General features: G+C 43.9%; 1 protein-coding gene across 1 annotated transcript; it reads left to right on the top strand.

The window, feature by feature from the left end:
• Positions 1-475: 475 nt before the first annotated feature.
• Positions 476-7,436, top strand: LOC110585408 (transmembrane and coiled-coil domain-containing protein 5B-like). Its single transcript, XM_021695603.1, has 11 exons — positions 476-510; positions 1,174-1,320; positions 1,616-1,733; positions 2,044-2,094; positions 2,612-2,680; positions 3,840-3,896; positions 4,387-4,446; positions 5,011-5,075; positions 5,701-5,776; positions 6,061-6,104; positions 7,238-7,436. Exons 1-11 carry the CDS (start codon positions 476-478, stop codon positions 7,434-7,436), a joined length of 921 nt encoding a protein of 306 aa, XP_021551278.1.
• Positions 7,437-10,970: the final 3,534 nt, after the last annotated feature.

The following is a 10,970-nucleotide window of genomic DNA, read 5'->3' on the forward strand; positions in this document are numbered from 1 at the left end:
GAAATCAGGCAGCCAGCTTTATGGCACCCTCTGGCTCTTCTCTATTATTTTTTTCCCCTGAGTTTCCCTGGAGATCTGGGTTAGAAATAAACTCTCAGTGCATTTGCCAAAAGACATAAGCTTGAGTGCCCTTAGTGCTTTACCTGTGACCAGACAAACGCAGGCCAGGAAAGGGAAAGGTAACCAAAATGTGAAAAAGTGTGAAAACAAGAAGATTTCTGTACTCCAGTGGGATTCACTTATGCAATTTGAAGTTAAAACAAAAGCTGGATTACCGGAATTTAGTAAAACATTGCGGTTGATGCTGGAAAACAGGAAGGACTAGGAGGCATGGGTCTCTTCTCAGCTCTGTCTTGCCTGGTCAAACTTTTGCCTGCTCCCTCCTGTGTTAGTGTGGGGCAACTGTTACTATGTTGGACATTAGGGCCTACGTTTACGTAATAAATGTGTGTGTTAACATTTTAGGAAACCCACAATGGAAGTAGCTGGACAGGACCCAATGGATGATGTGTAAGTAATAAAGATGATAAAGTTCAGTAGAGGAGCTGCTATGGGAAGGATCTGCCCCAATCCAGTAAGGAAGAGAACCTCCATGATGCAGGACATTATCTCTTCAGGCCTGGGAGCCTTCCAGGGGAGAAAAGACTTTAGTTTTAGATCTTTAGACTTCCTCATACTAATAATGGTAGGGTTTTCAGAAATACCTAAGGCCTCAAAAAGCAAGTCAGTCAGATTTGGAGAAAAGATCCACTCCCACCCCTGCCCCCCACCCAGCCTGTGGGCCTACTTGACTGGGGTAGAAAATACACAGCAGAAACTCCTCAGGAGACTGTAACAGAAGGGTACTGAAGAAATCCCCTCATCCTGGCAGATCTTTACATGTTTTATAGGTGTAGCTTGGATTCCACATACTCTATAAAAAATTTTAAAAAATAAGTAAGTTGGAGCATAATTGTTCATATGAAAAAAAAATTTCTTCTGCTTTATAAAAGGTTTGTGTTTTAATGGGTTCCATTTACAATATTTAAAATTAAAATGTGATTTGAGGGGCACCTGGGTGGCTCAGTCAGTTAGGCGGCTGCCTTCAGCTCAGGTCATGATCCCAGGGAAACCTTCTTAGGGCTCCTCTGTTTTCCTGTCCTGAGCTCAATAAGAAAGCTGATTTTCCTGTAGGCAGATGATAGAAATACCGAAATTAGAAGTCACAAAACAAAACCTTGACTACCTGAACTCAGACCTTGAAAAGGACCTGCAGAGACTGGATGAGGCAAATCAAGTTCTTCTCAGGAAAATTCAAGAGAAGGAAGAAGCTATTCAAAGGTCAGGCTTTGCGGTTGGTGAGGGAAGGGCTTCTCCTCAACAAAATGGCCCTTGGAATAAAGAGAAGATGGGAGGAAGGTTTCCTTTTTCGTTGATAAATCTTGGCGTGTTAAATTCTGAAGCATGAACTGTGATGCCCCCAGGGGCTTTATGTAGAAATTCTTGCATTAAATTTCCACATGAGGCTGACGTTGTATTGTCACTGCATTTGGCAGTCAGTATACCCCCTGCCCACCGCTGGGGCGCTGGCAGTGTCCTCATGAGTGATCCACATCTGGGTGTCTGTATTTTTCAGTCTGGAAGGAGAGATTGCCCTGTCACTAGGACGAGCCAATGAGAGGGAGGAATTGAACCACATCGCATCAGAGAAGGAGGAAACCTTGAGGAACCTGGAATCAGAGACAGCAAAGCTGGTAAGAAGGTGTCTAGAAAAGGACCCTGTGACACATTTGGCTTGCAGTCTGCTGCTGCTCTCTCTTTGCCAGGGGATCATCATCCATGGTCCTTGCTACGTCTGGAGAAATCAGACGAGAGTGCTCTGAGAATGAAGCGCTTGGCATGGGGGCCCCAGGCCTGGGCTCTCTTCCCATTTCCTCTGTGTGGGGCCAGAGGGTCCTTTTCCCCCTCGATACACTCATCCGCAGACCATATTTTAGAGACCCAGGGAGAGTGAAAGTACAGAAACAGAGCAGGTGTATCCCCTTTACTTCTTCTTTTCCACAGGAAAAAAGTAACAAGATTCTGAGCAGGAATGTGGTAGAGCTTCAGAAGAAGGTAAGGTGGGCCCCCCTTGAAGGAGGCTCATTTTTTAGGAATCTTGACAGAATCGTCTGAACTCCTGAACTCTCTAGTCAGAAAGACCCAAGAAGGAGCAACCGGCTAAATGGGTGTGCTCCCTCCCCTCTGCCACCCACTTAGGACAAACTCTGATGAACACCCCCATTTGTTCCCTGGGATTACAGGTCTGCTGAGATAGCTAAGGGACTGACTATAGGAGAAAAGATTTTTCCCTCCCTCCCCCAACTGTTCTGCCCCCCCCCCACTTCCTCCTTGCTCCCTGGGCATTTGTTTTCACGGCCTATGGGAGCAAAAAGGTCTTTCCAGCCAGCCTGGAGTCAGGCAGTTCCCATGAGCAAGAAGGAGACACTCTTCTATCAGAAGCTTCTACCTGGGATCTAAGTTCATTAACCACCACCATTCCATAGCCCCAAGACCCCAAAGTCGGCCACTATCCCAGTTTTTGATGTCTGTGTGCCTCACTCAGTTCATGGTTTTGGGGATGGTATTTCAGATTTCAAGGAGACATAAGAATGATGGCCTTAATAAAGAAACCCTAAAGCAGATGTTGGCAGAACTGAAGGTGAGTAGAAGAGCAAACCTAGAGACTTTCTGGGAGATGTATGTCAAGTCTAGGTTCGGGAGGAACAACTTTCAAGGACTCTCCCAGGCTAGGTATGTCTGTGTGCTTCTCAGAGGTGAGCCAATGTCTTTGTTCCCTCTCCTTTACCTCATGGCCTGTGGGGCATTCATAACATGATTAGTCAAGTAACTGCAGAGGTCACTTCAATGTCATCAAAGTAGAGGGGATTGCTTGAGACCTCATCACCCATCAATCACTAGAACACACATGCTGAAGGCACATCAGGAACCAGCCAAGAAGCTTAGGGTCTGAATGACGCACAATATGGATATTCAGGGGCGCCTGGGTGGCTCAGTCAGTTAAGCGACTGCCTTCGGTTCAGGTCATGATCCTGGAGTCCCGGGATCGAGTCCTGCATCGGGCTCCTGGCTCAGCGGGGAGTCTGCTTCTCCCTCTCCCGCTCCCCCCTCTTGTGCTCTCTCTCTCTCTCTCTCAAATAAATAAATAAACGAACTTCCATAATTATACAGCAATGTGTCAATAATCTTATCTCATTTTCCAACCCATGGCTTATAGTCCAAAAAAGTTTTATTTTTTAAAATGTAGTTTATCTTTTTCTTTTATGAGAAGGTAAACCCAGTGAGGGCGAGAGTTTTGGTCTATATTGTTCACTCCTATTTCTCCAGTGCCTAGAACAGTGCCTGGCACATAGTAGATGCTCAATATTTGTTGAATGAATGAATGAACTGGATGCCCCATAGAGGACAGAAATCCTGTTGGGGAACTTTCTGCAGATTTATGTGAGTGTACCCTCTGGAAGGTAAGAGGGAGAAAGAGGCCTGTGAGCTTTGGTCAGTCAGGCTAGAAGGAGGAGGATGCTAAGGCTCAGAGACTGGGCAGTCAGATGACCAAGGCTTAAATGTCAGCTCTGCCACCATGTGACGTTTAAAGAAGCTAAGCACTTAACTTCTTGCCTTTGTCTCCCCATCTGTCAGATAGGGCTAATGATAGTGCCCACCCCAGGTTGTGAAAATGTGTCCTCAATCCCTCAATACATGATAGCCATTTTTATCATGTTCCTTGCTGGTCTGGAGAGAGGGTGATCATTACCCATTTGCCTTCCACAAAAGAATGCTAAGAACTTTCTTCTGTCTTCCAGGTCAGACTACAAAAGTCAACAGAGTCCTGCACAAAGCAAGAGAAGGAACTGCTCAAGGTAGAGGCAGTGTCTCCTCACTGAGGGTCTGGCCAGGATATAAATGGGAGAACACCCCAAAGTCTTAGAAACAGGACAGCTGGAGGCATGGGAGGGGGAGTAGCAGGAACATCTGGCAGAGGAATTTCTGATTCCCATGCAGGTGAAGGGCAAGAAAGCTTATATTAGAAGTACTGGTTTTACCATTTCTTAAACACCCTTTTACCGCCCCCTTCAAAATACTATTGCTGAATCCCAAACCCAAGTGCCCTGATACCTCTCCTGATGTTTCACCTGACAGGCATATGACAACCTGGCAAACAATTTTTGTTTGGCTCAAAATTATACTGTGCCCCTGAATGATGAGATTACTGCTTTGTGATATGCTTATTTTCCCTTAAAATTAGAAGTTGCTTGGTAACCAGCCACATGTCCAATGCACCAGTTAGGGTCCCCAGGAGCAGCCAAGGCTTGGTTCTGATGAGATTTGTTAATTTTCTCTTCTTTCTAGATAGAGAACGACTACCAATCTTTGCAACAGCTCTGTGAGGACCAGGCCCACTACATAAAGGTATGTTGCCAGCAGGGGCAAGTCAGAGAAGAGGCAAAATTTCTCCAAAGCTATGGGCTCCTTGGTTTCTCATTGGGCTAAAATCTGCCACCGGGGAAAATGTCTTTTATACAATAGCAACAACAACAGAACAGATGTATGTTAAGGATTTACTTTGTGCCAGGCAATGGCACATACAGTATTTGTAAGCTCTCAACATACAGTATTTTTCTACATTAATTTGTCCAGTAAAACTATTGGGATGATATTGTTATAATCAAGAGGACACTGGGGTTTAGGGGAGTTAGGTAATGTGCTCTGGGAACACAACAGTAAGCATCAGAACTGGGACTTGAATACAAGCAGAATCCAAAGCGAGAACTCTTTTTTTTCTTTTCAGATATATCCATCTAGTCCCAGTATCTCCCAATTTTTATTAGAATATTTCCCTACTCATGTATGCACACTCATGCATGCACCATTTGGAGTATAAGGAGTTAGTCTTAGGAGAATCATCAATGACATCATAATGAAATATGGAGAAATTCTTCATTATAACAATTTTTTTTTTGTTTCCATGGGAAGAAATACCAGGAAATTCTGAGGCAGATGGAAAAGGAAAAAGAGGTGATGCTTCTTGAAAAAGAAGTGTAAGTTTGGAAAAATTATGTCCCTGATAGACTGCAGTGACAGTCCCTGGGATGTCCTGGAAGGGCAAAGGGCTTCTCAGACCAGTTTTTGTTTTTTTCTGGGGTTTTTGACTTTTGTTTTTTTGCTTAGTCCTTTCTTTACGTCATAAAACTATTCTCTTATGCTTTCCCCTACAATTTTGTTTTATTATTTTACTGTGCACTTAAATTCGCATTCATCTGGAATTTGCTTTCTTCTATGGTGTGGGGTAGAGATCAAGATCATGGTTTTTGTGTGGAGAGCCTATTGACCCAGCACCATTTATTTAAGAGAACATGCATTTTCAGTGGTGCCTTGTTTTATAAGTCAGGTGACCATACATGTGTGAGACTTTCTGCAGTTTCAACCCAACATCAGGGTTACATCAGGGTTATTCTTCACTGATTGTCTTTTCCCTTGAGAACGGACCACAGTTTCCTGGTATCTCTGTACGTTGAGCAGTTATGAGTTTTGAATGTTGAACCCTGTGAATGCTATCAAGAATCTGGGAAATAAATCATCGGTGTTGCATGACTTAGAAAAGTACCTTTCATCAGGCCCTCAGATTATGTTATATCATTCTCGGATCCGATTTTTTTCACCCAGATTCAAAGCCCAGAATAACTCTTCCCAAATTGTGAAACCTGGGTCAATTCTGGTAGAGACCATCCAAAGCAACATGGTAAGTCTTCCTTGTCCCACACTGGAGTGTTCCTTTTTCCCTCCCTCCCCTGGCTTCTCTCTCCTTGCTCCCTGCATCCTCTCCCCTTTGTAATAAACCTAGAGTTAGGACATAATGAAGTTTGGTACCTCGTTCCACACTATGGCAGCTAGAAAGTGGCAAAGTCAGGATTCAAATCCAGGCAGCCTGACTCTTGACTCCTGGGTGGCTCTTGGTACCCTACTACACTGCTTGTCTATGACCACACAGACAGGCTCAGCTGTGGCTTTTCTTGCTTCCCATAGGAGAAGACCATCATTAAGAAACAGAAGAGAATCTTTTGGTACAGGTAAGTGGTAGAATCTTGGTTTTTACCCAGTCTAGGCCACATTCACTCTCTAGAAGCGAGTGACTTGGTAAGGGTATAAGGAATAAGGATGAATACACCCACCAGCCAGAAAATATCAGGCAGCCCCAGATTTCTCCCAACTCTTCTTTCCTTCCTTTCCACAACACCAGAGTTATACAGAAAAAGTAGCTATTTCTTCAACATGAAGGCTGTAGGTTGCATTTTACTTTGCTGGAAAAAGTAGCTATATCTTCAAGATAAATGCTGCAGGTTGCATTTTACTTTGCATTTCCATTCTTATGGTTCTTGGCATGACCCCTTTCTATTTTTCAGATCCTGAACCTGATAATCTCCGCTATACTCTTTGCTGAGAAGATGGTTCAGGGCTCATTAATTTTCTCAGTTCTTTCACTGTAGGCTGAACATTTTAGAAAACAAAAATCACCTAAACTCTCTATGCCTTTTCTGTCTTAATTTTTGAAACAAGGGGACTAACTCTGAAATGCTCCATGTAGTACTTTAGTGAAGAGCTTCAATTTATGACATTTCAATATAATTAAAGACTGAAGGCCTTAGACAAGATTTCAGTGTGAAATTTTCTTGGGAGCACACAAGAAAATACACACACACCTTTTATTGTTTAACTTGGTCTCTTTTGACACTTGATGTTTAGGAAAAAAACCTATCCTAATGATTTTGCCTGGACATCATGTCAGAGATGTCCCAATCTTATTCCAAATTCTAGAACTTCTTGCTATAGTAGACCAGAAGAGGACTACTGGTCATGAGACTCATAGGTGTGACAGTCCTGAACATTTTCTGGCAACCCCCAAAAGGCCTGCCACTTATGTAATACCTGGAAAATCTCCTTTTCCACTTCCAACTTTTTTCTATATGGACATCTATTCTGTCAGAGGGCTTACATGTCAGGAGAGCCTTATGCAATGCCTAACTACTACATTGATCTTTTTCTGCAATTGCCTATCCCCTACCCTCATCCTTTGGGTCTCCCTTCTCCATCAGTTTTGCCTGAAGAAAGCAATTCAGTTATTTATGAGTGTGAGCTTCACCTCCTACAGCTGGATCCTGGGCTGTCCCTGTCCCCCATGCTAACCAAGAATGTCTCTTTGCAGGCATTTCAGGTGTCTTGTCTTCATGGTCATGATCTTCATTAGGCTGCTGGGTTATGCGCTTTTCCACCTGCAGTACATAAACCCAGACCTTCTTGTGGATGCCCTACCCATGGTAATGAGCAGGGACACCTTGAAGAGACTGAGGGAAGTCTTATTTCCCTTCCTCACTCTAGAGGTGGAAGAAGTTCTACCACATTAATCTGAAGTAACGTGGGGGGCTCCACATGGCACCCAGTAGAGAAGGGGGATGTGACTGTAGCCCTGAATCGGTGGTGGGCCAAGAAGGAAGTGGGAGCCTTGACTTGGATATCTGACCTCTTCATTTCATTCTATTCCCTTGCTTTCCCTTTGCAGTGGCTCTCTTTTAAATAAAGAATATGTTTGACCAGTGTTCATTGTGTTGGTCTGTGAATTTGGTCTGTGAGTCCTGGGGCCTCATTAAACATTCACAGTTTCCACCTGTTTTGAGAAAAGCTACACTCAGAGGTAAGAAAACCTCCCCCAGCACTTCCACTCTCTGCTCCATACTGAAGAAACAGTAGAAAAAAAAATCATGTTTTCATTTGTAACATTCTCCACGTCTTCTGGGGTGGGTACAAAGGCTATTCAATTGAGGAATCATGAGGTGGATATAAGGTGTGCTTTCAGCCAATATTTTAACAACCCACTGTCCTTCCTAAAGCTTTTTTATTTTTATATTTCACTATGTATCATAGGAGTGGATGTCCTAAAAAGCTAACCTTTCTTTTTTCCATGTACACAGATGGTTATTCATTCTCAACTGAGAAGAAAATTACTCTAAAATTCAAGTGACATATAAAATGTAGTGTGTAAAATCAGCAAAACACGATTTTGCACCTACCTATCATTCCTATCATTCAAATCCTAATTCAAATGCCATCTCTCCCATAATGTCTCCTCTGATCCCTCCAGACCTGAGACAGCTTCACTTGCCTTCTTCTGAATGCTCCTTGCACATTTGGCATCTCCTTCCTCCTACACATTCCTCAGGTTCTCACTTTCTGATGACCTTTTGTCCTTTTGAGACCATTCTTTTTTTTTTTTAATTTTTTTATTCTTATGTTAATCCCCATACATTACATCATTAGTTTTAGATGAAGTGTTCCATGATTCATTGTTTGTGCATAACACCCTGTGCTCCATGCAGAATGTGCCCTCCTCAATACCCACCACCAGGCTAACCCATCCTCCCACCCCCCTCCCCTCTAGAACCCTCAGTTTGTTTTTCAGAGTCCATCATCTCTCATGGTTCGTCTACCCCTCCGATTTCCCCCACTTCATTCTTCCCCTCTCGCTACCTTCTTCTTCTTTTTCTTTTTTTCTTAACATATATTGCATTATTTGTTTCAGAGGTACAGATCTGTGATTCAACAGTCTCACACAATTCACAGCGCTCACCATAGCACATACCCTCCCCAATGTCTATCACCCAGTCACCTCATCCCTCCCACCCCACCCCCCACTCCAGCAACCCTCAGTTTGTTTCCTGCAATTAAGAATTCCTTTTGAGACCATTCTTGACACAGGTTTTAACTGCATTTCACTTGCACAGCAATGCTGGAATGGTAGAGATACACTGTATTTGCTTTGGCTGTAGACATGACCTCGCCCCACCTTTTCTTTTGGGGTCTGGGGAGGAGAGGGTGAAGGGTCTCAGAAAGACTTCTTAAAAATGAAAAACTGATCAACAGCGCCCTCTTGTGGCCATATAAAAGCTCTTGCGTTTCAGCAGGCTTCCCCAAAAAGGGCAGGAATGTGATCAGCCCAGTTGAAGCAAAAAGATGGATCAGTTGTCACTTTTGGACAGTTCTCTTTATGAGCTTTTATAAATACAATTAGTATTCATCAATTCAACAAATGCTTATTGAAATTCTTCCTTGGACCAGGTAGTGTTCTAGGCACCGGGATTATGGCAATGAACTAAACACACAAAAATCTCTGCCCAGATTCTCGTGAGTAGAGGCAAATAATCAATAATTAAAATATAGAAATGTCAGATGACATTAGGTGCTATAAGAAGTTAGGTGGGGGAGGAGGAAGGGAATGATGAGGAGCAGCAGCTACAATGCTCACTTGAGAAGGTAGCATGATAGCCAAGACCTGAATGAGATGAGGAAGCCCTGTGGATGGCGGGGGCTCTGGGGAATGGGGAGGTGGTGGTGTAGCTGAGAGGGAGACAGCAAGTACACAGCCTTGACGTTGGAGTGTACCTAGTGCATTTGAAGTTCCTCTGGGATTCCACGCTCATACCTTTATAACGGTCCCTTCATTAAATTCTTCATTGGAATCCTCCAAGTGGAATTCTGGTTCCTGCCAGGACCTTGGCTGATACTGTTCACTGGCCAGAAGCATTCCTTAGCCTGGAGGGTTTCAGCATTGGAGTGACTGATTCTAAGACTATAGGTGTATGTGAAGAAAATGGCTGCAACCGGCCAAGAAATGTATACCCAGAGTATTACTTCCTGTGCCATCTCCAGTCACGCAATCCCAGGTTCTCCTCTAGGGCCCAGCCCTTCCCACAGACACATCCTAGGTAGACGTGGGAGCATCCCAACATTCAAGACTGGCTAAGAAATATGAGCTGAGGAAAATAAGGACACCGTAGCCCCATGCTTGCAGTCAGTGATCCAGTGAACCTTGAAGCTGTGTTGGAAATCCACATTGCAGAAGCACAAATGGTCTTTTCTGCCATCCAGAGAGCCTGCCTCCAAGCAGGACGCTGGCTCCAGAGGGGCCTGGATGGCATTCCCAAGTCTGGGAAGCAGAAGAGGGGTCACTACTGCTTTACGTGAGCAGTGCTGAGCTGGACATCCGACTTCCAGCAACAGGGAGCTTACCCCCACCCCCCCAAAATCCATCAGTTTCTGAGAGATTTTAACAGAATAATACAAAGCACCTAGCACAACAAAAGGTCCATGATGGGTATTCAAGCACCATGAGTTTCCATTCTCTTACATGAGATAAAAGTTTGTCTTTATCTAGTAGTTAATCTTAGTCCTGTCTTATAAAGCCACACAGTAAAATAATGGCTTCTGTCGTATTTTAGTCACTAAAACTGAACAGCCTTCCATTCTCCAAATGAACATTCTCCAGTCCTTTAAGCTCACATGACATGGCTTCTAGAATTGTATTATCTTATTTACCCTTCCCTGGACATCTACGGAGCTGAACAGAATACTACAGATGAGATCTGACTGACAAAGTACAGTAGCTCTCTCCTCCTTTATTCAGAGAAATTAATGCTTCCCAAGAGTTCATTAGCCAGTTTGGCAACTGTATCAAACAAAGATATGTGATGTGCTTGGAATCAACCAAGATCCCTTTCTTTCTTAAAATTTATTTATTTTGAGAGAGAGAGAGTGAGAGCAAGCACGGGGGTGGGGGGGCAGAAGAGGGAGAGAGAGAATCTTTTTTTAAGATTTTATTTATTTGACAGAGAGAGACAGTGAGAGAGGGAACACAAGCAGGGGGAGTGGGAGAGGGAGAAGCAGTCTTCCTGCTGAGCAGGGAGCCTGACGCGGGGCTCGATCCCAGGACTCTGGGATCATGACCTGAGCCAAATGCCGATGCTTAACGACTGAGCCACCCAGGCGCCCTGAGAGCGAGAATCTTTTTTTTTTTTTTAAAGATTTTATTTATTTACTTGACAGAGAGAGAGAGATAGTGAGAGCAGGAACACAAGCAGGGGGAGTGGGAGAGGGAGAAGCAGGCC

The sequence above is a fragment of the Neomonachus schauinslandi genome, chromosome 9, assembly GCF_002201575.2.
Source record: "Neomonachus schauinslandi chromosome 9, ASM220157v2, whole genome shotgun sequence".
NCBI classification, from domain to species: domain Eukaryota; kingdom Metazoa; phylum Chordata; class Mammalia; order Carnivora; family Phocidae; genus Neomonachus; species Neomonachus schauinslandi.

Bases quoted from the DNA above. Each gene is read 5' to 3' on its own strand.
- LOC110585408 (XM_021695603.1), top strand. From the start codon at position 476: ATGGAAGTAGCTGGACAGGACCCAATGGATGATGT. The intron at 2,095-2,611 runs GTAAGGTGGGCC...ATGGTATTTCAG, and splicing joins TGGTAGAGCTTCAGAAGAAG to ATTTCAAGGAGACATAAGAA. The intron at 4,447-5,010 runs GTATGTTGCCAG...TTCCATGGGAAG, and splicing joins ACCAGGCCCACTACATAAAG to AAATACCAGGAAATTCTGAG.